The following is a 27,644-nucleotide window of genomic DNA, read 5'->3' as shown; positions in this document are numbered from 1 at the left end:
TGTCACACAACACAATGCCACAGATGTCTCAAGTTTGGAGGGAGCGTGCAATTGGCATGCTGACTGCAGGAATGTCCACCGAAGCTGTTTCCAGATAATTTAATGCTCATTTCTCTACCGATGATCTTTTTAGAGAGTTTGTCAGTACGTCCAACTGCAGACCATGTGTATGGGCAGGCATAAGCTGCAGACAACTAACACAATTGCATTTTTTATTGATGGCAATTTGAATGCACAGAGATAACATGACAAGATCCTGAGGCCCATTGTAGTGACATTGGGTGCTGAGGAGTGTTTCTGTCTGTAATAAAGCCATTTTGTGGGGGAAAACAAATTCTGATTGGATGGGCCTAGCTCCACAGTGGGTGGGCCTATGCCCTGTCATGTGGAATCTATAGATTAGGAAATAATGAATTTACTTAAATGTACAGATTTCATTATGAACTGTAACTCATCAAAATCTTTGAAATTGTTGCATTTTGCGTTTTATTTTTGTTGTGTATAAATATGTATTTAGATGGGCCTATGACTTTTTGTATGCTCATGGATTTCAGTTTTTGACTATTTGTAATTAACTTGAACTTGACTAATGTGTTGTCATTGTCTGTCCCCAATCCCCAGTGGACGATGACTTCTTCGGCGGGGGTCAAAGGCAGCGAGGGGTGAGCCGGAGCAGGACCGGGGGACCCTTCTTCCACGGTTTCGGGGGCTTCCCCCCCTTTGGGGCAGGCTTTCCAGTGTTTGATTCAGGTGGGCCTCCCCTGCAGCACGGTAATACTCTATTTCAAATATGCGTCTCCCAAAACTCTGGTTAAGCTTATCTTCCTCCTCATGGAAATGGTTACATAACATAAATCTCACTGCATATTATAAAATGTGCTATTTCGGTCATATAATAAGCTTCATTTTGAGGTCAACATTTGCGAGTAAGCAAAGCAAAGGAAAATGGCGGGGTGTTTGTGTTATGGGTGTGATCTTGAGTGTGTGGGCCAAATCAAAGTTTTATTTGTCATATGCACAGATTAAGTCGTGTGTGTGTGTGTGTGTGTTTCACTCCTAGGTTTCACTTCGCTGGGGCATATGGGTGGAGGGGGCTTTGCCACGTTCTCCTCTTCATCTTTTGGGGGTAGCGGAGGAGGAGGAGGGGGGATGGGCAACATCCGCTCTGTATCCACCTCCACCAAGTTCGTCAACGGCAGAAGAATCACCACAAAGCGGTACAAGCACAGCTAGTCAGTCATGTAATCAATTGTGTCACTGACTTGTTCTTGTCTTCACACTGTGACCTGGGGATAGTTTCCTCAAAATAAAAACAAACATGATTTTTCTAGGCTGTTGTCCTTTTCACTTTGGCTGTAGTCAATTCACCAAGGCAGTTTTGAATATTGAAGAATTGTGTAACACTTAACAATAACGTACCCTTTATAAACCCTTTAAAGTATTACCAAAAACAGATATGTATGATTAAAATAACTCTCGTCTTTTATCCTAACTCTGTTTTGTCTCCTGCAGGATTGTGGAGAATGGCCAGGAGAGGGTGGAGGTGGAGGAGGACGGTCAGTTGAAGTCTCTAACCGTCAACGGTAAGGAGCAGCACCTAAGACTGGATAACAAGTGATAACCTCTGCACAACGTTTGAAATACTCACACCTGACCTGGAAACAAACCAAACTAACTCAGCGTGACGATGCTGCTCAGGGTCGCAATGTTACGGCGGGTTGGTTTCTCTCCTCTCTCTCCCCTGTTGACATTCCTAGTTCACGTGTAGTTCACAGCGAGGAAATGTGTTCTCATCTTAGTTTAGCCGCTGGAGCGAGGGACGATCACATAGGGTTGTATTTATTCCAGCTTTACCTTTTTGTTTCGGGACCATTCTCTTACTAGGACCAATGTGTATGACTTTTTTTTTGCTGTACTGATTTTGCTGTATTAGGAGTTTTTCTGTGGGTGGACTTCTTTACCTTTTAGTTCTAGAAGTCAGGGGCACAACGAGATGTACATTTGGACAGCTTTGCGCTTGTGCATTTAAAAAAAATGTTATTAACTGTCAAATGATCTCAGCTTTAACCCTTTGCCTAGTTAAAAGAAAATGGAACATCTCTCTAACCTGTACACCGTTTTTATGTTCATGAGCTTCAGATGACCCGTTTTAGATACCTAATAAATGTGTATAGTATTAATGTGAACTTGTTTTTGCTTTTTGTCTTTGTTTGTTTTTGAATACAAGTGTTTTTTCAGCATGATTGCCAATGACAAGGCTGTTCAAGTTCGGACCAACTGTTCCATCAGTTCATCATAAATCCCTAAACAAGAGACTAAATATACAGTGCCTTGCAAAGGTTTTCAGACACCTTGGATTTCTTCACTTGTTTTATTGTGTTACAAAATGGGATTGGATTTAATTGTAATTTTTTTTGTCAACAATATACACAACATATTCTGTCAAAGTGGAAGAAACAATTACTTACATTTTTTCTTTCTTTAATATGAACAATATAAAATAATAAAATATAGTCGTTGCATAAGTATTCAGCCTCTTTCAGGAGTCAAATTTGGTTTAACAAATCACATAAAAAGTTACCGTAAGGTCCCTTACAGACAAACCACATGTTTCACATGTCACGTGGAATCATTTGGATCACATATGGATTCACATTTTCACGTGAGATTTCACATGTGATGCCCTGCAAACCAAAATGGGCCGTTATAATACACACACAGTGCTTTTAACTTACATTAACTTACAACATTTGAGCACGTGAAAACCCAGCTGTCAAATGTCATTTAGGATATTTTACTTTTGAAGTGCATCACTTACATGAATTTTCAAGTTAAACAGTCACAGTCTGCTGCAGGTTTTTATCTAGTTCCCGGTTTGTTCCAGGGACATCCCCAAGGACATTCTTAGAACATTGTGTCACGGTCCCCTGTAGGTTCTATCTAATTCCCGGTTTGTTCCAGGGACAGGTAGACGGGTAACAATATTGAATCAGACATTGAATATCTATTTCAAGTATGACCTAGTTAATAATAATTATGCTGTGTGTTATGCATTTAACCACTCAGACAACTAAAAAAAAATAGTCATCCTTCTGAACTGAGTTGCAGGACAGGAATGGGACTGCTCAGGGATGTTAACATGAGGGCATTGGTGATCTTTACAGAGCTCAGTGGCTGCGATGGGAGAGAACTGAGGGTGGATCAACAACATTGTAGTGACTCCACAATAAGGACCTAAATGACAGAGTCATAATAAGAACACAAATATACAAATTATTCCAAAGCATGCATTTTGTATGCAACAAGACACTAAAGTAATACTGAAAAAAAAAAGTGGCAAAGGAATACAGGTTTGGGGCAAACACATCACTGAGTAACTGCCTCCTTATTTTCAAGCATGGTGTTGGCTGCATCATGGTATAGGTATGATTTAACATGGGAAAGTACTGGGTTTTTCAGGATAAAATTAAACGGGATAAGCACAAGGAAAATCCTAGAGCAAAATCTGCTTCAGTCTGCTTTACACCAGACACATTGGAAGAGGAATTCACCTTTCAGCAGGACCAATAACCTACAACACAAGGCCAAATCTACACTGGAGCTGCTTACCAAGAAGACAGTGAATGTTCCTAAGTGGCAGAGTTAGTATTCCAAGCAGATCTAAATTAAAACTATGGCAAGACTAGAAAATTTGCTCCTAGCCATGACCCCCAAAATTGACAGAGCTTGACATTTTTTAAAAAGAATAATAGGCAACTATTACACAATCCAGGTGTGCAAAGCTCTTAGAGACTTACCCAAGAAGACTCACCTGTAATGATTGCTGCCAAAGGTGTTTCTAACATGTATGGACTCAGGGAGCTGAATACTTATGCAACTACTATATTTTAGTTATACATTTTTTTATGAATCTTTAAAACATTTTAGAATTGTTTTTCCAATGTCAATTTTAAATCCATTTTAGTACCACTTTGTAAAACAATGAAATGTGAAGAAATCCAAGTGCTCTGAATACTTTTGCAAAGCTGTGTGTGTGTGTGTGTGTGTGTGTGTGTGTGTGTGTGTGTGTGTGTGTTATACACTACCAGTCAAAAGTTTTAGAACACCTACTCATTCAAGGGTTTTTATTTTTACTATTTTCTACATTGTAGAATAATAGTGAAGACAACCAAAATAGGAAATAACGCACATGGAATCATGTAATAACTAAAAGAGTGTTAAACAAATCAAAATATATTTTTATTTGAGATTCTTCAAATATCCACCCTTTGCCTTGATGACAGCTTTGCACATTCTTGGCTTTCTCTCAACCAGCTTCATGAGGAAGTCACCTGGAATGCATTGCAATTAACAGGTGTGCCTTCTTAAAAGTTAATTTGTGGAATTTCTTTCCTTCTTAATCCGTTTGAGCCAATCAGCGGTGTTGTGGGACTGTCATTTTTTTTTTCAACAGGGCAATGACCCAACACACTTCCAGGCTCTGTAAGGGCTATTTTACCAAGAAGAAGAATAGTGTGGCTATTTGAAGAATCTCAAATACAAAATATATTTGTTTAACCCCTCTGGGATATGTGGGACTCTAGCGTCCCACCTGGCCAAAAGCCAGGGAAAATGCAGAGAGCCAAATTCAAATAAATTCAAATAAACTTTCATTAAATTACCCATGCAAGATAGCAAATGAAAGCTACACTTGTTGTGAATCCAGCCAACATGTCAGATTTCAAAAAGGCTTTTCGGCGAAAGCAAACAATGCTATTATCTGAGGATAGCACCATAGTTAACAAAGAGAGAAAAGCATATTTCAACCCTGCAGTAGCGACACAAAACGCAGAAATAAAAATATAATTCATACCTTACCATTGACGAGTTTCTTTTGTTGGCACTCCAATATGTCCCAAAAACCTCGACCAATTTTTAAGGACTGGTGACATCCAGTGGAAGCAGTAGGAACTGCAAGAAGGTCCCTTAGAAATCTGGATTCCCAATGAAAACTCATTGAAAAGAGTGACATAAAAAAATAAAACATCTGAATGGTTTGTCCTTGCCTGCTAAAATAAGTTCTGTAATACTCACAGACATGATTCAAACAGTTTTAGAAACTTCAGAGTGTTTGCTATCCACATCTACTAATAATATGCATATCATATCTTCTGGGGATGAGTAGCAGGCAGTTGAATTTGGGCATGCATTTCATCCGGACGTGAAAATACTGCCCTGTCACCAAGACGTTAACACTTTTTTGGTTACTACATGATTCCATATGTGTTAGAAAATAGTATAAATAAAGAATGCTCTTGAATGAGTAGGTGTTCAAAAACCTTTGACCTGTAGTGTATATGGACCGAATACAGGGGATTTTGGGTAAAAACAAAATAATTATTAAGCTTGACCATTTTTTAAAGGTCTGTTGCAGTCACAATGAGTCTGTGATGATTCTGTTTGGCTTGAGTGACACTTTCACAGCCGCCCCAACACCCACTTCCACAAACTGTGTGTACTTGCTTGATGTCACCTGCTTCACACCAACACACAGAGAAAAAGGAAACCACACTTGCTGCTTTTCAATGAAACTCACACACTAATCACATCATACTCACAAGTGTTCATTTTAACCAACTAATAAAATAGTTTTACTGCTATGCTATTCGATTACACCTGCATTCTTACAGTGGTCCATTGTGTCATTCATTCAGTGATAGCTGTCTCTTCATGGACTATCATGATTTGCAATATGGAATTATTAGCTAGCTTCAACGTAAGATACAAGTATGGCAGTGTTAGTTGCCTTTAATCAAGAATGGAGTTAATCTCAACAACAGGTATGTATTCTCACACACACACCCATCTTGAATCCATTAAGCTGTGTCCCGTGTTTTTGAAGACCTCACTTGCCCTTCCTGTCTTCTCCTGTGTTGATGATGCGTTTGCTTAGAGAATGGGAGTCATACACATGCTCACCTCAGTTTCCCCAGCCTTCACAGAACAGTGTTTGTGTCCCAAATGGCACCCCATTCCCTATAAAGTGCACTAAAGAGGGAATCGGGTGCCATTTGGGATGCAGAGACGATGTCTGTTTTTGTCTTTCACCTAGTAATATGTAAGCTGTTTTATAAGATGTTGCCAGTGTGTTGTCTGGGGAGCTAGGTTTAAAATCAAATCAACACTGTTTTGATGTTCCACACAATACCTTATATTGGAGATGGGTCTGCTTCTCAAACGGTACCCTGAAACCTACATACAGGTAACAGACAAAATAATGGAAACACTTGAGTAAATGAGGAATACAAAGTACAGTCTATTGAGAGCAGGTGCGTCCACACAGTTTTAGTTCCTGAGTTAATTAACCAATTAACATCCCATGCCAAGGTGCATTGAAGCTACTTTGGCTCATGGCGGCCCAATGCCCTATATTAAGACACTTTGTGTTTCCTTTATTTTGGCAGTTACCTGTAGTGCACTAGTTAAATAGTTTTACTTCTATGTTTGAACAGAGCCTTACAGGCCCTGGTCAAAAGTAGTGCACTAAATAAGGAATAGGGTGCCGTTTGTGATGTAACCGGGGTTGTATTGTCCCTCTCAGCACTGGGCTGATGTGTTATCTTCAGATGCCGTGCATCCGTGCCACTGTCTAAAACTGGTGGCACAGATGGTGGTAGACTAGCAGCAGTGAGCAGAAGGGGTTACAGCTGTTTATTATGCCCTGGCCTGCGGCAGAAGGTGAAGTGCGTGTTTGTTCGGGGGCAGAACGACAGATTTTTACCTTGTCAGCGCGGGGATTCAATCTTGCAACCTTTAAGTTACTAGGCCAACGCTCTAACCACTAGATTACCCTGCCGCCCCAAAAGGAGGTTAGTTGATTTACACAAGCTTCGGGTGCATTTTTTTGAGAGTAGTTACATGATCGGCGAAAGCTGTCACTGTTTAGCAACAAGAAAGCAGAAAGAACAGGTCCCTCATAGCAGTTTCCCGCCCGGTTTGTTTTGTGTAAGAACCCTTATCCTCAAAGGAAATGTTTCTAAAATGAAGAAATAATACACAGGCCTACTCCTTATCAAACATTTTCTGTGGTATTTTTGCACATTGTAGTGAAACGTTTTGTAACAGAAGCGTTTCTTATTGGACAAGCTCAGGTAGTCGCTTCGTTTGTCCGTTGTCACAGGAAGGCCATAAAGATCATCAAGGACATCAACCACCCGAGCCACTGCCTGTTCACCCCGCTATCATCCAGAAGGCGAGGTCAGTACAGGTGCATCAAAGCTGGGACCGAGAGACTGAAAAACAGCTTCTATCTCAAGGCCATCAGACTGTTAAACAGCCACCACTAACACTGAGTGGCTGCTGCCAACACACTGACACTGACTCAACTCCAGCCACTTTAATAATGGGAATTGATGGGAAATGATGTAAATATATCACTAGCCACTTTAAACAATGCTACCTTATATAAATGTTACTTACCCTACATTATTCATCTCATACGCATACGTATATACTGTACTCTATATCATCGACGGTATCCTTATGTAATACATGTATCACTAGCCACTTTATACTATACTATGCCACTTTGTTTACATACTCATCTCATTTGTACATACTGTACCCGATACCATCTACTGTATCTTGCCTATGCTGCTCTGTACCATCACTCATTCATATATCCTTATGTACATATTCTTTATCCCCTTACACTGTGTACAAGACAGTAGTTTGGAATTGTTAGTTAGATTACTTGTTATTACTGCATTGTCGGAACTAGAAGCACAAGCATTTCGCTACACTCGCATTAACATCTGCTAACCATGTGTATGTGACAAATAAAATTTGATTTGATTTGATTTGATTTTCTTGCATTTGGTGCCTAGTGAATACAACCTTGCAGTTTACGACATTGGCTTACTGGCACTGTAGCTACATTTTGTCCTTCCCTCAGCTGTGGCAGCCATTTCTCCCACACTCTGCAGCTCTAGACTTTTTTTCCCTTCTCACCTGGAGGTTGATTGAAGCGGTGGCTGAGCATTTGCAAGTAGTGCAGTTGACACTGTGGCTCTGTCCTTGTGGCTGGGTGACCTGTGTGTGTGTGTGTGTGTGTGTGTGTGTGTGTGTTGAGATATGCTGATGAGTGGAGGAGATTAGCAAAACCTCCACTGTGGTAGAGCTGCCGGTGTGCATAGAGTCAGGCCCCAGGCTCAGTACCGGAATTATCACAACACTGTTGTTTAAAACGCTAACAATTACTGATAAGGCCTGTCATTCAATTGAGTTAGGCTATTACACATTTCCCTCAGTGGGAAAAATTATATATTTAATGTCAGAAAAGCATCTTGAATTTAGTCTTTTTGCATTTTAATAACTGCTTGAGCCAGGGGCAAATTACAGCTTTGGTATGAAAACGTAATCATAATTTATGTAGGGCTTGAATTTAGAGATTTTCTCAAGTGGGTGAGAAGTATTTTTCCATGGTGCAATAGCTCCTCCTGCTGACTGAAATCTGCCATTGCATATCTTTGTTAAACTCAATAGAGCAGTGTTTTTTTCCCTTATATTCTTAATAATTGAAAATGCATTTATTACAAATGAATTATGTATGTTGTATACAACAAATGTTGAAAGGCCTAAAGGCAAGCCTGAAGACTGAGTGTAGCCCAAACCTTCCTCTCTCGCTGCGTTGTAGAATGTGTCTGGCACCAGGTGGCACTGTTTCTACAGTAACAGGAGATGATGACGTCACTCTGTTCTTTTCTACCTTTTCCAGGTCAACTGTTTTTTTCTTTTCTACTTGTATTACTTGACTGCAGCAAACAACTTGTATTTGGTTAACGTAAGGTAAAAATGTATTCCAGCTTAGTAACAGGTAGGCTATTTTTTTTTTTGTTTGTGCTTTTTAAATACCCTGGACCAAAGTCAAAATCACACTGAACTACACACTCTGTAACCCAAAATGTCTGACATGGCAGTATATATTATTTCTTCATCTTAAGGGTGTGCATGCACTATTAAGGTAGATTCTAGGGCGCGTGTCAAATTCCACTCAATTTCCTATATAGTGTGCTACTCTCTGCATGAGTCTCGCTTTGTGGTGACTAGCCCTACTGGTTTAAATACCATAACTAGGTGGAATGAGTGATGACATAATACTACTATCCATGTCTCAACCCACAAGCCACTTTATGGGCAAGTTGCCAGCACCTCCTTGAGCCCAGGAGGATTCTATTGGTCTTGCAGTTGGTCATGCTGTTAACTTCCTCAAAGCTAAAAATGTGAAAAATGAACACCAGTAAGCTTTTATGATTGAAAACTGAAAGGTTGGATGATTTTGAGCGCTCAGGTGGATCTCATGCTCATCCATCACTAATGACAGATCATGTTTTGATTTCCTGTCCCAGAGACACAAAATGGCTTCCTGGTTGCAGTAGGAGGCATCCTGTTTGAATTGCATTCCGCCCCGACTGTCCCCGCCAATCATCAACCCCATGGCTGCCGGCTGCTTTATGAAAGATTGAGGAGATGGAAGCGAACACTGGAAATAACCCAGCTGTTGCCTAACCCTGTTTAAACAAGGGCAGAGCCATTGCCTACTCCGCAAATGGCATCCTATAGGGTGTACTATTATACAGGGAATAGGGTACCATTTGCGACCTAGTCACTATATGTGTGCTCAGCAGTGGTGTCACCTCAGCAGATCACTGCTGCTGTCCGTCTGCCCAGGATATATATTAAAACATGAGGAGGGAGAAACTATGAGGGGGGGTATGCAGACTTTTGCATTGATAAAAGTTGATTACGTTGATGGGGGTCGGAGGTTGAAGCCCAAACAACGGTGTGTAGACTTCTCCTGAGCAGTCAAATTAAATCAAATCCAGGCCTACGTAAGGTTTGGCAAACGCACATGAGATTTCAATTGTGTTTCTCTCTGAGAATAGCAGTGAGTGGTTTGTTTACACGTGTGTGCATGTGATATTTTGTAGCTAAAGCTGTGTCAGCCTATTCACGATGAACGACAAAAAATGCCCTATTACCAGGCTATACAAAATCAAATACAAGTGTCATTTAATTGTATGTTAACTCTGTAAGCCGCCCTGCACAATCAATAAACCAACAGCACCCTCTAGGCCTACACGTTCTCTCCCAGACTCATGGATAGAACATTTGGAGTGTAGCATAAGGTAACCAGTCCATCCAGTGTACATACAATAATACAGTCCACACTCAAAGGTGATTACTAGAATTTGTTTAATGTTAGAGTATAGGCTAGAGCTAGACCAATTATGTACCAAAGACATCTAAAGTGTTTTTTTGGTTTTCTGCCGTGCATAATATCATTTTCGTCAACATCCGCTGAATTGCAGAGCTCCAAATTCAAATTAAATTACAAAAAATATTAAATTTTCATGAAATCACAAGTGCAATATAACAAAACACAGCTTAGCTTGTTGTTAATCCACCTGGCGGGTCAGATTTCAAAGAAGTTTTACAGCAAAAGCTATCCAAGCGTTTATGCTAGGACATCTCTCTAAGCAGACAAAACATTACAAACAGCTAGCAGCAAAGTAGATTGGTCACGAAAGTCAGAAAAGCAATAAAATGAATGGCTTACCTTTGATGATCTTCGGATGTTTGCACTCAAGAGACTCCCAGTTACACAATAAATGTTCCTTTTGTTCCATAAATATTGTTTTTATATCCAAAAATCTCCATTTGGTTGGCGCGTTTTGTTCAGAAATCCACAGGCTCGTGCTGGTCATGACGAGCAGACGAAAATTCCAAATAGTATCCGTAAAGTTCGTAGAATTTTTTTTTATAATCAATCCTCAGGCTGTTTTTACAATAAATAATCGATAATATTTCAACCGGACCGTAACTTGTGCGTAGGACAAGTTCAATAGGCGAGAGAGAGAGAAAATGTCTGCTCCAAGCTGTTGCGCATGCAAAACTCTGCTGGCACCCAGCCATCCACTGATGCGATGTGATCGTTCTCGCTCATTTATCAGAATAAAAGCCTGAAACTATGTCTAAAGACTGTTCACACCATGTGGAAGCCATAGGGAAAGGAATCTGGTTGATATCCCTTTAAATGAAGGGAAGGCATGCAATAGAACAGAGAGGTTTCAGGATAAACAGCACTTCCTGGTTGGATTTTCCTCAGGTTTTCACCTGTAATATCAGTTCTGTTATACTCACAGTCAATATTTTGACAATTTTGGAAACTTTAGAGTGTTTTCTATCCTAATCTGATTATATGCAATTCTATGCATATTCTAGATTCTGAGCCTGAGAAATACGCAGTTTCATTTGGGTATGTTTTTCATCCAAACATCAAATTACTGCCCCCTACACACAACAGGTTAAACAGCTTGGAAAATTCCATAAAATGATGTCATGGCTTTAGAAGCTTCTGATAGGCTAATTGACATCATTTGAGTCAATTGGAGGTGTACCTGTGGATGTATTTCAAGGCCTACCTTCAAACTCAGTGCCTCTTTGCTTGACATCATGGTAAAATCAAAAGAAATCAGCAAAGACCCCAGAAAAAAATCTGGTTCATCCAGGAGCAATTTCCAAACGCCTGACGGTACCATGGTCATCTGTACAAACAAGAGTACACAAGTATAAACACCATGGGACCACACAGCTGTCATACCGCTCAGGAAGGAGACGCGTTCCATCTCCTAGAGATGAACGTACTTTGGTGCGAAAAGTGCAAATCAATCCCAGAACATCAGCAAAGGACCTTGTGAAGATGCTGGAGGAAACAGGTACAAAAGTATCAATATCAACATTAAAACGAGTCCTATATTGACATAACCTGAAAGGCTGCTCAGCAAGGAAGAAGTGACTACTCCAAAACCTGCCATAAAAAAGCCAGACTATGGTTTGCAACTGCACATGGGGACAAATATCGCACTTTTTGGAGAAATGTCCTCTGGTCTGATGAAACAAAAATAGAACCGTTTGGCCATAATGACAATCATTATGTTTGGAGGAAAAAGGGGGAGGCTTGCAAGCCGAAGAACACCATCCCAACCGTGAAGCACGAGGGTTGCAGCATCATGTAGTGGGGGTGCTTTGCTGCAGGAGGGGCTGTTGCACTTCACAAAATAGATGGCTTCATGAGGTAGGAAAATGATGTGGATATATTGAAACAACATCTCAAGACATCAGCAAAAGCTTGGTCGCAAATGGACAATGACTCCAACCATACTTCCAAAGTTGTGGCAAAATGGCTTAAGGACAACAAAGTCAAGGTATTGGAGTGGCCATCACAAAGCCCTGACCTCAATCCCATAGAACATTTGTGGGCATTACTGAAAAAGGGTGTGTGAGCAAGGAGGCCGACAAACCTGACTCAGTTACACCAGCTCTGTCAGGAGGAATGGGCCATAATTCACCCAACTTATTGTGGTGAAGCTTGTGGAAGGATACCCGAAATGTTTGACCAAAGTTAAACAATTTAAAGGCAATGCTACCAAATACTAATTGAGTGTATGTATACTTCTTACCCACTGCGAATGTGATGAAAGAAATAAAAGCTGAAATAAATCATTCTTCTATTATTCTGACATTTCACATTCTTAAAGTAAAGTGGTGATCCTAACTGACCTAAGACAGGGAATTTTTACTAGGATTAAATGTCAGGAATTGTGAAAAACTGAGTTGAAATGTATTTGGCTAAGGTGTATGTAAACGTCCAACTTCAACTGTATCGGCGTATGCTTTGCATAAAGCTCTAATATGTGTATGGATGTTTTGACTGAATCGTCCCCTTAGAGAACGCTGTCCATTTTCGTTGTGTTATGCTTTTGAAGCAACATCCACGATGATCATGTTCCTCTCCGTTTCAACCTGTTAAACTTTTTCCTGCAAATTGATCAATCACAGTGAGGTGAGTTTTTAAAGCAAAATGCTGTTTTGATGACAGGTTTTCTGATCTGTTTTTTCGATTACATTTGAATTGATGTCAGAGTGGTTAGAGGGACAACAGAGAGCTGAGTACCAGGCCATTAGGACCTGATGATCGTCACCGAGTTGGGTACTAGCAACACATAACCAGAGTGCATGAGAGGAGAATACCGTGACTCAACGGTCATGTGGAATTTTCCTGCGGTCATGACTCATGACTGCCAGTGTGGCGGTAATACGGTCACTGCAACAGCTCTAGACAGCACATGAGATTGGTTTAAATTGTGTTTCTCTCTGAGAATAGCAATGACTGGTTTATTTCTATGTTTTTGCAGGGGTTTGTGTGTGTGTGCGCACGGTGTGTGTGTGCGCACACGGGGTGTGTGTGTGTGCATGTGCTGTGTGTGTGTCAGGTGTTGTTGTCAGTCAAACAGCCTATAAATAGACCTGTACACACAGGACTGAAACAAAACAAATGACAGGCACCCTTCAGACAACAGCTCTAAATGTATGCATGGAGAAGAGGGAACGTCTGTTCTGTAGTACCAATTAAGTCTTTGATCTCAGAAATAAAAGGCAGCCTTTATAAGTATTATAAGAGCTCATTGTCGTCATTGTTCTTTGATATTGCTTTGCTGAAAATCATTAAATGATAATGGAATACACTGCTCTGTGGGGCTCTTATCGCCGAGGTAACCACCTCCATAATACAATCAAATGTTGATCCACAGAACAGGGACATGTTGACAATGTGCTGCACAGCCTTAGATTCTCACAAGGTAACATGCAATTACGCTCCATTTCTCCAACGCAAAACTGATTAGATCTTCAGGCAGTCTGCAAAAGGGAATAATCACTTGGATTAGTGGTCTTTCAAAGCTGGAAGGAGCCAGGGGAAAGCCTGTAAACCACCAGTTGTGTTTGTTATTCCACCCAGGGGGATTATCACTCTGTGGTGTCAATCCTCCATTTGGGAAGTGGACTTTTGGCATCTGATTTGTTTGGCAGCATTTAAAAGACTATTGCGCCGGCTGGCCAATCGCAACATAGACCGCAAATTTGCCAGGGTCTCAATTGCTGACTTCATGGTAATAAGAAGTCTATTCATCCAGTTGAAAACTGCATCTCAAATGTAACCCTATTCCCTAGGTAGTGCACTACTTCTGATTAGGGCTTAGTCAAAAGTAATGCACGATACAGGGAATAGGGTGCCATTTGAGAGAAAGACAGTCTCACTGTGCTGCTTCTTTTGTCTCAGACGATGCAGACGATTTTCCAATGCAGTTCATATCCAGTGCAGGACTCTGGCCTGCTCTTATTCCAAGCAAGTTGGGCAGTGTGTCACCGCGTCGCCCCGAAGCACATCCACTGGTTTGATATGTCACTCTAATGACACGTGATTTGTTAAAGGCTTGACTGTTGGACATGATGGAAGGGTGATGGAGGGGGTTTGAAAGCTGGTGCAGATCTCTCGCTGAAGGAAAACCGGTTCGGCACGAGAGAGCATCTGGCTCTTTTATTCTCTAGCCCCCCCCCCCCCCCTAATTACAAAACACAATGGCGACAAAATCAGCCCGTATAATCTCAATGCATAATAAGTCTCCCCTCTTCCCATATACGCTGCCACTAATTCAATATAAATGTAAATTACCAAGGGAAAATGCATTTTTATTTACATGACTAATCACAATAAAACAAACCCACATGAAATATGAATGAAGTCTATGGTTGCGGTGTGAAAGGCTTGCTGCGGCCAGAGGGGATGTTTGAAGATATCTGCGTTTTATCCTCTTTGTTTTTCTGGCACAGCTACAGAGGTTTGACTCACACTTATGTCCTCTGTAGACGACATGTCATGAGAGGAGCTTTCTTGTCCTCACTTTGATTGTGTTCTTTGTGTCAAGGATGTCAAAATGGTACTTAAACATCTCTATTCTGACCAGTCCCTATTCAACGAGCACAAAAGATGATGCCTATAATTGTGCTGTGTGATTAATACTGGTCAACACTCAGGCTTCATTTTGCGACATAAAGGAGATGCTCCCTCCCCACAATCATAATTCAAAGGTATAAAATGGATTGGACAGCTCAGATTCATCCACTTCTCCATGGGTGGCCTTTTCTGGTCTGATTCTCCCGGAGAATCACGTTGCCCTTCATGGGGAAAAAACTCGGAGTCAGAGCTGGGACTGCCATTCCCCTATCTCTGCAAAGTAAAGCTAGTTTTAGGTTTCCAGATGTGTGTTCTGTTTGTGTAGCACATGGGGATGTGTGAAACTTCATCCTCAGCCTGAAGTGTTGACACTTGCGCACCGAATAGTTAACTTTCGGTGCCACCGGCTCCTTAGACGCTTCTGAAAGGAGGTTACGTGTGCTTGTAAGACAGAAGTCCTGGGCTGGAGCCTCGGTGTGAGTCGAATCAGGAGAAAGTTTTACTCACTAAGTAAGCAGAGTAACATCCTTTAACTAAACTGACTACCCCCACAGGTCTGGAAGATGAGGACTGGCGACAGACCGCTTTCCCTGGTCCCCACTCCCACCAACGCTACCTGAGGAACACCTCACAGAGCCCCCTGGAGGAAGACGAGGAGTGCGGGCTACAGAGCCTAGGACTCGCCAGAGGTGTGTCCCCCAACCTAGTGTTCTCTCCTGGGGAGAAAACGTCTGCTGTGTGGAGGCCGCATAGAGAGACCCAGGAACAGGCCGGTTGTGAAATGTTTTGATGCAAATTTGCCTACATAAAGTGTCATTGGTGTCTGTGAGCTGTGAGCTGTCTAAGGACAGGTGTTCTAGAGTAGACTGTAAAGCACTTTGTTATAACTGCTGATGCACAAACGGCTTATAAAGTACATTTGAACAGTGGTGGAAAAAGTACCCAACTGTCATACTTGAATAAAAGTTAAGATACCTTAATAGAAAATGACTCAAGTGAAAGACAGTGAAATACTACTTGAGTTAAAGTCTAAAAGTATTTGTTTTTAAATATGCGTATCAAAGTAAGTACAAATCATTTTTTATTATTTATGAAGCAAACCAGATGGCCCCATTTTCTTGTTTTTTAAATTTACGGATAGCACACTTACACGAGTGAGTCCACCAGATCAGAGGCAGTAGGGATGACCAGGGATGTTCTCTTGAGAAGTTTGTGAATTGGACCATTTTCCTTTCCTGCTAAGCATTCAAAATCTAATAAGTACTCTGGGTGTCAGAGAAAATGTAGTAACAAGTATGTACATTATTTTCATTAAGAATGTAATGAAGTCGAAGTCAAAGTTGTCAAAAATATAAATAGTACAGATACTGTACCTCCAAAAAGTACTTAAGTAGTACTTTAAAGTATTTTTACTGAAGTACTTTACACCACAGCATTTGAAATTTGAATAAGACATTTTCAAGAGATTTGTAATAACTACGGATTCTGCTGAGACTGAAAGGGACGAATATTTATATTTAATTCAAACTTTTATGTTGTGGATAAATTTAGAACAGCAGTCTCTCAAGTTGTCGACTGTAGACTACACGTACGGGGGTGTTTGTTTCGTATGGATTCATCAACGGCCGCTAAGCTTTGTTTAAAGACGAGCTAACACCTTAATAAGGCCGGCTAATTGGTTGCTGTTGTAGCGAGTGGCTAAACAAAGGGCCAGTGACAAAGGCAGCAATGTTTGACTGGTTGAGTTCAACATTGAGGGGAATGAGTTCATTAGAGGGCTCTGTTGTTCTGCAGTGTAATGACTCCGGGTCAAAGGTCATCCTCTGTTTTCCCTCCAGGGATCACGGGGTCAAACACAAAAGCCCTGCAATTATCTCACACACACACTGACACACAGGGGTTGTAATGAGGCCTCCATTGTTGTTGGGGGTGGACTGAGGGTGGATTTGAGCAAATTCACCGTTTTTAAGATAAGCAGAGTTTGTAATTTTACTAGGGCATTGTTTAAGCTTTGCCTGATGAGTTATAATGCCAATAATTAAGGTTTGAGGAAAAAAATCTAGAAGTGTGGATATACATTCCGCTGAGGTAAGTAGCATGCAATTTTCTGTAGATTATTACCCAATAGAATATTGTCGTTTGCCCTCCCTGTCATTTGACAACCATTTTTCCGTAGGACACATGGACACTAAGAGGAAGAAATATCCTTGGAGACAGGAGGCGGAGCTCAAAAAGAAGAGAACACCTCGATTGGCTACTCGAATTGGTGCCTTGTTCTAAAGCACCGCCTTTTGACTGCCCTTCCCTGTACGTGTCACCCGGAGGGGAAGAGCATCAGTAGATGTGACATTAACACGACTCAGCTGTAGGGATACTAAAATCAGGAAACTTTCCCAAAATTCCCAGGTTTTTCCTCAAATTCCAGTTCCAAGATTCCCGGAATCAAGAGGGACTGAAAATGACATTTCTGGGAAAAAGTTACAGGAATTTTGCAAACCTACTTAACCATCTACATTGATCATGCCAGCCCACCACCATCACCCCATCACTGTGCCAGGTCTCCCCTTCTCTATCAACTGCTCAGCGCAAGCAGCAAATCTTATTAGATGTCTTTTATGGAAGACATTAGACTCTCTCAAGATCTGTTTCTCTACCAACAGTTCCTCTGTTTTCTCCTCATGGCTCCTCTGCAGTTTATTTATCGTCCCCCCCCCAGATGTCAGTAGAGAGGAGCAGTTCTGTTTTTCATTATTTTGCATTCATCACAAATAGATGGTGGGCCCGGAAAATAATTGGTCTCCTCTGAATGGAATGCTCAATATATTTCATCAAACGTACTTTCCGAAAGGTTTCTAGTTCGTTTATATATATATTTTTTTAAAGGGATCTGAAGGGTGGAAGTAAATCGAACGGGCGTGAATTGTCTGGAAGAGCCTGCGACAGTAGTGTAATGATGTCAGAGACGCTGACGGCCATTTAGGTATCGGTGGGTCTTGAAACCTTAAAGACAAGAGTTTATAGAAATGATTTACGTGAGTTTGGGTGAACTGTCTCTTTAGAGACCAATATGAGGTTAGAGAGAGAAGTGTCCAGAGAGATCACAGAACTTGGCTTCAAGAGCAAAAAGGAAAGAAGAAGATGGAGTTGCAAAAGCACTGGGCGTAAAGCACTTTGTGACACCTGCTGATGTAAAATGCATCTGATTGATGCAGAAAACACACCGGAATATACTGTAGCTTTAGTCTGCGCCGAGGGAAATATTCTTGCTATCTTACACCAAAGAGAATAGTAATAGCAAAGGAAGACTTGCTGTATTGGGGCAGTCTCTCACCCCTTCATGTACAATAGCCCCCCCCCCCCCCCCACTGGCATCGCTCTACTGTAATCTGAATTGTGCCCGTATAACTGCATGTGGCCGTCTCCCTTTCTAGCCTCTCACAAAGGCTTGTCACTTGGTTTTTTACGTTTCACTGCTTTGGTTGGGATGGAAACCTCGGATGGAAGTCCCAGTGTTGAACATGTTTATGTCTTTCATAACTATTTTATCCGATTTCTTTTGTTTGTTTGTTTAGTTTATTGTCAATGTGCTTTTATTCATGCCCAATGCCAGGGGAGAAGGAAGGACTGTTTCATTTTCTGTAAACATTCACCAGTAAAGCTTCATGTCCAACAGATAATGGTTATGGTGGTTATGTGGTTTTTGAGGGATCTATGACACATTATCCTTTAATAAAGACAGAAGGCACTATGTTTCAAAGGTAGTGAAATAATGGACTATCATCTGTTGAATCCTTTCTCTCTCATATTGAATCCCTTCTCTCTCACATTGAATACATTCTCTCATTGTGAACATTTTGATGGCATCTGAAATGCTGCTGTCAATATGACGCGTGGCCTTGTATCCATTGTGCTACATGTATACTGTAGTTGTATAATTATGAATTGTATGCGTTATTTTGTGACCTGGTCTAAGCGGAAAAACATTTCAAGCATCACTAGCTTTTCAAGAATATTGCAATTTAAACGTGTTGATTAAATCTTTCCCACAGTCATTGGTCGAAAAAAAAAACATTCAGACTTCAAAATAACCTGTTTGTTCAACACCTTATTCTTCTAGGTTAATTCAACGTCTGTATTCTAGGTTGCTTCAAATTCAAGGGAAAGTTCAATCGAAAAAAAAGGTCTAAATTGGGCAGCATAAACAGAGCAGAATAAACCAGTGAAATCCTCGGTTGTGTCCCAAATTGCACCCGATCCCTATATAGTGCAATACTTTTGACCAGGGGCATTTGGGGAATATGATGTGGGGAATATGGGATAGGGTGCCATTTGGGATGCGGCCGTCTTTTGAAACTGCACACCTTCCTTCATTGAAAAGACCTCTTCAGAACAGCTCTGGATTAGGCTGTCATTGGCAGAGCTGTGAAGGCGGCGACAGCGACATTCTCTGTGTGAATGTCTACAGTGTGTTGTATTATTCATGGGCTAAGAAACATGCACATGACCTACAGAGTAATTTGGCCCTTGTTCCTAGGAACCAGGCTCCAGTCTCTAAGGGTTTAATTAAAGACTGTGGAGGCAGTGGCCCGTCTCCCTCCATTGCCTTTCATTTAACGGAGTGGCTGCTGATCCAACTTTTCCGCAGCCTTAGCCTTCATTTAAACACCAAATTCATCCCAAATGGCACCATATTACCTATATAGTATGCTACTTTTGATAAGTAAATCAGGTGAGCCTGATTTACTTAACAAACGCCACATCTCAATAGGCGGTACAGGTGTCCTCTGACATGGCACAAGTGTGTGTGTGTGTGGGGGGGGGGAGTGGTGGTAATTTACTCTATTGTCAATGACATCCATCAGAAGGCACTGTCAGACCAGCTCCTTTAAGATGAAGTTTTCCTGACATTTTGTTACCCTTAGGGCGAGACTGATCCGTGTGCATCTCCACAGCATCTCCGCTGACAGTCAGTGTTCTACTCCCATTGAGAAACCATTGAAAATCATGGATATGGAACAAATCAACAGGCCAATCTGGCCTCGCCCTTAAGTGTGTGTAAATTACTGTTTTTAAAAAGGAAAAAGAGGAAAAGTAAAAACAATTTGTTGGAGTACGTCTTTGAACACAGATGCTCCCTGAGTTATTTGGAGTTTCTCCTCCTGACTAGGAAGTTGTCACCTATCTTCCATCCCCAGAAATGGACTGAACATCTTCCAGTGAGTAGTGTAGTGCCCATTCAAAAAAGACGATCGTGACTTATTTTTCTGTAACAGATCCATTAACTTTGCTCTGAATTGGTAAGTAAAACAACGGGTACTGTAAATGCATCGTGATTTTGTCCAAAAATATTTTTATTCAAAACCCAATTTTTGGGGTTATTGTTTAGAGTGATAGACTTTCATTCTGTGCTGTTATAATTTCCAAACGTTTTTTTCAGGCACTTGAATATTGGGCTGTGGTCAAAACAAAAGCACATGTTGTTAGACTGAATATCGTTTTTTAATTGCCTTGGATTGGATTCATTCAAAAAGAACATGAATGGGAAATATTGCATCGCTGAAGCTTCCTCTTTCCTTTTGCGCTTAATTGCTTTGATGAATAAAATGCACTTTATTCCCCCTGTATATATCAAATGTTTGTATTAGGACAGCCTCGGAAGCTGGTCACATCGTTTATTTTCTGCGTACCATATTTCAATCACAAATCAAAAACGTTCATGCAAAATATATTGTATAAATTGCACATTTTCATTTCAAATTCAAGCTTTCTAAATTACTTGTGGCTGTGGATTTCATCATACGCACAAATCCGCGCGCACAAACGTTTTATGAATGAGGCCCCTGTATTGCTCCCTCTGGATCGCCATGAAGTGAAATTGAATAGTGTACTGTATTTGTACACAGTACCTGAGTGACATACAGAGGCACATGCCAAATGGATTCGAGCAGCCCTTTCCTGCAGTTAAATAACCTAGTGGACTCATGGATGGAATATTATTCATATATTTCATAATTACTAAACAGACGTTTGGTGTTTCCATGTCAAGTGGTGTGATGTAATATTGGGATGCAAACTCAACATGTAATACATTTCAACTCTATAGGGGTGGCAGGTAGCCTAGTGGTTAGAGCGTTGGGCCAGTAACTGAGAGGTTGCTGGATTGAATCCCGAGCTGACAAGGTAAAAATGTGTCATTCTGCCACTGAACAAGGCAGTTAACCCATTGTTCCCCGGTAGGCCGTTGTTGTAAATAAGAATTTGTTCTTAACTGGCTTGACTAGTTAAATAAATAAATAAAATATATATATCTGACAAGGTACAGGTTTCCTCTTTTTTTTAAAGCCCATAACCATGTGTGTGAGGTGCCTTCGGAAATTATTCAGACGCCTTGACTTTTTCCACATTTTGTTACATTTGTTACGCCTTATTCTTTATATTCTTTTGTTACGCCTTAATATTTATGATTAAGTATTTTTTTCACTCAATCTACAAACAATACCCCATAATGACAAAGAAAAAACAGTTTAAAAAAAATGGAAATATCAAATTGACATAATTATTCAAAACCTTTACACAGTACTTTTCTGAAGCGCCTTTGGCAGCGCCTTTTGCACCAGTATTTGAGGAGTTTCTGCAGAGATGGTTGTCCGTCTGGAAGGTTCCCCTATTTCCACAGAGAAACTCTAGATCTCTGTCAGAGTGACCATCAGGTTCTTGGTCACATCCCTGACCAAGGCCTTTCTCCGCCGATTGCCCAGTTTGGCTGGTCGGCCAGCTCTAGGGAGAGCCTTGGTGGTTCCAAACTTCTGGAGGCTACTGTGTTCTTTGGGACCATCAAAGCTACAGAAATGCTTTGGTACCCTTCCCCAGATCTGCGCCTCGACACAATCCTGTCTCGGAGCTCATGGCTTGCTATTTGCTCTGACATGCACTGTCAATTGTGGGACCTTATGTAGACAGGTGTGTGCCTTTCCAAATCATGTCCATTGATTTGTCCAATTGAATTTACCACAGGTGGACTCCAATCAAGTTGTAGAAATATCTCACGAACGATCAATGGAAAAAATGTTGAGTCTCATAGCAAAGTGTCTGAATACTTATGTAAATAAGGTATTTCTGTTTTTTTATTTTTGTAAATAAATTTGTTAAATGATCTCAATTTTTTTTTTCGCTTTGTCATTATGGTGTATACTTTCTGAATACTTTCCGAAGGCACTATATACTTTGGTTCCAAAGTAGATTTGTTTAAGACTACCAAGAAATGCTCTGTGTGACCCTGATTCAGCCCACTGCAGTAAACGGTTAAATGGCACAGTCAGTTACTATGTTGCCTTGCAAAAGTATTCATCCTCTTTGGTGTTTTTACTATTTTGTTGCATTACAACCCGTAATTTAAATGGATTTTTATTTGGACATACACAAAATAGTCCAAATTGGTGAAGTGAAATGAAAAAAATAACTTGTTATAAAAAGCTGAAAGTCCTGCGTGCATATGTATTCACCCCCTTTGCTATGAAGCCCCTAAATATGATCTGGTACAACCAATTACCTTCAGAAGTCACATAATTAGTTAGTTTGCACACAGGTGGACTTTATTTAAGTGTCACATGATCTGTCACATGATCTCATTATATATACACCTGTTCTGAATGGCCCCAGAGTCTGCAACACCACTAAGCAATGTGAACCACCAAGCAAGCGGCACCATGAAGACCAAGGAGTTTTCCAAACAGGCCAGGGACAAAGTTGTGGAGAAGTACAGATCAGCGTTGGGTAATAAAAAAATATCCGAAACTTTGAACAGCCCACGGAGCACCATTATATTGATTATTAGAAAATGGAAAGAATATGGCACCACAACAAACCTGCCAAGAGAGGGCCGCCCACCAAAACTCACAGACCAGTCAAGGAGGGCATTAATCAGATAATCAACAAAGAGACCAAAGATAACCCTGGAGCTGCAAAGCTCCACAGTGGAGATTGGAGTATCTGTCCATAGGACCACTTTAAGCCATACACTCCACAGAGCTGTGCTTTATGGAAGAGTGGCCAAAAAAAGCCATTGCTTAAAGAAAAAAGTAAGCAAACACGTTTGGTGTTCGCCAAAAGGCATGTGGGAGACTCCCCAAACATATGGAAGAAGGTACTCTGGTCAGATGAGATTAAAATTGAGCTTTTTGGCCATCAAGGAAATACTATGTCTGGCGCAAACCCAACACCGTTCATCACCCCGAGAACCTCATGATGTTTTTCATCGGCAGGGACTGGGAAACTGGTCAGAATTGCAGGAATGATGGATGGCGCTAAATACAGGGAAATTCTTGAGGGACACCTGTTTCAGTCTTCCAGAGATTTGAGACTGGGATGGAGGTTCACCTTCCAGCAGAACAATCACCCTAAGCATACTGCTAAAGCAACACTCAAGTGGTTTAAGGGGAAACATCTAAATGTCTTGGAATGGCCTAGTCAAAGCCCAGACCTCAATCCAATTGAGAATCTGTGGTTTGACTTAAAGATTGCTGTACACCGGCGGAACCCATCCAGCTTGAAGGAGCTGGAGCAGTTTTGCCTTGAAGAATGGGCAAAACTCCCAGAGGCTAGATGTGCCAAGCTTATAAGAGACATACCCCAAGAGACTTGCAGCTGTAATTGCTGCAAAAAGGTGGCTCTACAAAGTATTGACTTTGGGGGGTGAATAGTTATGCATGCTCAAGTTTTCAGTTTTTTTGTCTTATTTCTTATTTAAATAAAAAAATATTTCACATCTTCAAAGTGATATGCATTTTGTGTAAATCAAATGATACAAACCCTACCCAAAATCTATTTTAATTCCAGGTTGTAAGGCAACAAATTAGGAAAAATGCCAAGGGGGTGAATACTTTCGCAAGCCACTGTAAGTTGATTTCAATTGGTGGACTTTTCAACTTCTTCCCCTTCAAATTTCAATAACCTTGGAATTTCCCCCAACTTCTGATTTCTGACTGTACTGTGCGCATTTATGCCCTGGTCCATTGTTAGTTTGTTTGCCTGTGTTGTTTGTAATTGCATTAGCGGTATTTATGATGCTGAGTCTCAGGAACGTAAAGGGAATTTACGTCTGTCTGAGGAACGCCCCCAGTGCTGTCTCTGTGTACTGGAGGGATCAGTGGAGACAATCTGGGTTTTACACTGATTGACTTTGAGAATAGGAATAAGCTCAGGGTTTCTTCAAATGTAGTGTGAATGAAGAGAAGGACGTTTGGAGGACAGAGGGACTGGAGGCTGAGGAGCAATCACTCCCTCTATGTCCCAAATGGGCACCATATTCTCTACATTATTTTTGACCAGACTGACAAAAATTTGACCATACTTTTGACTGCTGAAAAGTAGTGCACTATATAGGGAATAGGGTGCCATTTGGGACCCATGCTCTGAGTGAGAATAACAAATAACAAGTAGGTATTGAAAAGGAAATGCGTTCTAATATCGAGTGTGATCAACATGAACATGACTAATTTGAGGTAGGCATTTTCATTCATGTTAATGTCGATAGGCCTACATTTTGTGATTAGCTGACGATATTGCATGTACCTTGTCCTTCGAAAAAATATGCATATACTCTAGCTATGAATCTAATGATCCTCCTATGTATATTTCCTATCAGCCTGACAGGAAGACCCAGACAGATATAGAATCACTAGAACAGGGAGTGAACCTCTTGAAGGTACACTCTAAATGGCTGACAGTCCACACATGGCATCAAATCAAATGTTATTTGTCACATGCGCCGAATACAACAGGTGTACTAGACCTTACAGTGAAATGCTTACCACTGTAAGCCCTTAACCAACAACGCAGTTTTAAGAAAAATAAGTGTTAAGTAAAAAATACAAGTAAAAATAACATACTTAAAGAGCAGCAGTAAAATAACAGTAGCGAGGCTATATACAGGGTGTACTGGTACAGAATCAATGTGTGGGGGTACCAGTTAGTCGAGGTAATCAAGGTAAAGTTAAAGTGACTATCCGTAGATAATAAACAGAGAGTAGCAGCAGCATAAAAGATAGAGGAGGGGGGGGCAATGCAAATTGTCTGGAAAGCCATTTGATTAGCTCTTCAGGAGTCTTTTGGCTTGGGGGTAGAAGCTGTTAAGAAGCCTTTTGGACCTAGACTTGGTGCTCCGGTACAGCTTGCCGTGCGGTAGCAGAGAGAACAGTCTATGATTAGGGTGACTGGAGCCTTTGACAATTATTAAGGCCTTCCGCTGACACCGCCTGGTATAGAGGTCCTGGATGGCAGGAAGCTTGTCCCCAGTGGTGTACTGGGCCGTACACACTACCCTCTGTAGTGCCTTGCGGTCGGAGGCTGAGCAATTGCCATACCAGGCAGTGATGCCTCCAGTCAGATCATGGACTTGAATAGGGATTACCATTCTACTGATTCTATTTATGTGGTCCCAGACACACCATTCTATGGCCGTCTGACCAGTTGTTAGAGGAAACACAAAATATTTTCCCTCTGCCCCCCTGTACCCATTGGCTCAATTTGGATCAGCCATCAAAGTTCCTGATAGGCTGCAGCAGAGAGTCATTCCTGTTGCTAGGATCCTGTTGCTAGGTTCATTGCCATCTCAGGCGGCCCAGCAGGAAACATGCAATGAATCATGGATGGTTGATTTCTCTCTGGCCCCGTTTATACAGTGCCTTCAGAAAGTATTCATACCCCTTGACTTAGTCCACATTTTGTTGTCTTACAGCCTGAATTAAACATGGATTCAAGATATGTTATTTTTTCATCCATCTACACACAATACCCCATCATGACAAAGTGAAAACATGTTTTATTAAGACATTTTTGTTTACTTTTTCAAAAGTTATGAGCCAATCGTTTGTAGAAGCATCTTACAGCTGTGAGTCTTTTTGGGCAAGACTCTAAGAGCTTTGCACACAAAATTCTTCAAAGTCTGTCAAATTGATTATTGATGTTTGCTAGACAGCCTTTTCATAGTCTTGCCATAGATTTTCAAGACGATTTAAGTAAAAACTTTAACTAGGCCACTCAGGAACATTCACTGTCATCTTGGTAAGCAACTCCAGTGTAGATTTGGACTTGTGTTTTAGGTTGTTGTCCTGCTGAAAGGTCAATTAGTCTCCAGTGTCTGACGGAAAGCAGACTGAACCACGTTTTCCTCTAGGATTTTGCCTGTGCTTATAGCTGTTTTCCTTATTTTTATCCTAAAACCTCCCTAGTCCTTGCCAATGACAAGCATACCCATAACATGATACAGCCACCAAAATGCTTGAAAATATGAAGTGTAACTCAGTATATGTTGTGTTGTATTTTACCTAAACATAATGCTTTGTATTCAGGACAAAACGTTAATTTCTTTGCCAATGTTTTTGCAGTATTACTTAAGTGCCTTGTTGCAAACAGGATGCTTTGGAATATTTTTGTTCTGTACAAGCTTCCTTACTTTCACTCTACTATTTAGTTTTGTGGAGTAACTACAATGTTGTTGATCCATCCTCAGTTTTTTCATGTCACAACCATTAAACTAACTGTTTTAAAATCACCTTTGGCCTCATGGTGAAATACCTGCGCATTTCCCTTTCTTTCCGGCAACTGACTTTTTAAACACATCTATCAATTGGTGCCCTTCTTGCCAGGAATTGGAAAAACCTGCCTGGGCTTTGTGGTTGAATCGGTGCTGGAAATTCACTACTCGATTGAGGGACCTTACACTTATTTGTATGTGTGGGGTACAGAAACTCAGCAAAAAAGAAACGTCCCTTTTTCCAAATAACTTTACAGATCCTCATTGTAAAGGGTTAAAACACTGTATCCCATGCTTGTTCAATGAACCATAAACAATTAATGAACATGCACCTGTGGAACGGTCGTTAAGACACTAACAGCTTACAGAAGGTAGGAAATGAAGGTCACAGTAATTAAAACTTAGGACAGTAATGAAGACCTAGGACACGAAAGAGGCATTTCTACTGACCCTGAAAAACACCAAAAGAAAGATGCCCAGGGTCCCTGCTCATCTATGTGAACATGCTGCAAGAAGACATGAGTACTGCAGATGTGGCCAGGGCAATAAATTGCAATGTACGTACTGTGAGATGCCTAAAACAGAGCTACAGGGAGACAGGATGGACAGCTGATCATTCTCACAGTGGCAGACCACGTGTAACAACACCTGCACAGGATTGGTACATTCAAACATCCTGTACCTGTCCCACAGGTGTGATGACAACAACAACTGCCTGAGTTACACCAGGAACGTACAATCCCTCCATCAATAGGCAATAGGCTAAGAGAGGCTGGACTGAGGGTTTGTAGGCCTGTTTTATGGCAGGACCTCACCAGACATCACCGGCAACAACGTCGCCTATGGGCACAAACCCACCGCCGATGGACCAGACAGACAGGACTAGCAAAAAGTGTTCTTCACTGACGAGTCGCGGTTTTGTCTCACCAGGGGTGCTTGTCGGATTTGCGTTTATGATTTGATTTGATTTGGATCTCTTTTAGTCCCCATTTGGACTAATCTTCCAAGAGTCCTTAAACATTAAAATACAATTTATAATACAAACACACTTTCACATATAACACACTAATACATAATACTAGCATAATGACCCAATCTAAAACAATATAGATTTTTCATCTACTATAATCCCACAACATTCGTATGTACTATATTTAAATTGTTTTAAAATAATGTTTAAATGTATATATTGAAAGGTTTCTAGTTTGCTCAGTTAATTTATTACATTTCTTTATTGCTCTAAATCGAAATGTTATTTAGCCTATTTCTCTTTTCTGT

At 40.9% G+C, this 27,644-nt stretch overlaps 1 protein-coding gene across 3 annotated transcripts in view; it reads left to right on the top strand.

Annotated features, from left to right (window-relative positions):
• LOC139420439 (dnaJ homolog subfamily B member 6-like) overlaps nt 1–27,644 on the top strand; it is an 83,134-nt gene that overhangs the window by 33,590 nt on the left and 21,900 nt on the right. Inside the window, exons 6-10 of one of the 3 annotated variants that reach the window (XM_071170578.1) lie at nt 622–771; nt 1,061–1,217; nt 1,513–1,583; nt 15,388–15,522; nt 17,010–19,013. In XM_071170578.1, the coding sequence (XP_071026679.1) occupies nt 622–771; nt 1,061–1,217; nt 1,513–1,583; nt 15,388–15,522; nt 17,010–17,113 (617 nt within the window). In that variant the 3' untranslated portion in view covers nt 17,114–19,013. Of the gene's footprint in view, nt 1–621; nt 772–1,060; nt 1,218–1,512; nt 1,584–15,387; nt 15,523–17,009; nt 19,014–27,644 lie in introns of those variants that run through there. The other 2 variants (XM_071170579.1, XM_071170580.1) reach the window with 2 other exon arrangements.

The sequence above is a fragment of the Oncorhynchus clarkii genome, chromosome 11 (genome assembly GCF_045791955.1).
Source record: "Oncorhynchus clarkii lewisi isolate Uvic-CL-2024 chromosome 11, UVic_Ocla_1.0, whole genome shotgun sequence".
Lineage (NCBI taxonomy): Eukaryota > Metazoa > Chordata > Actinopteri > Salmoniformes > Salmonidae > Oncorhynchus > Oncorhynchus clarkii.
This window is presented reverse-complemented; position numbering and strand designations above follow the sequence as displayed.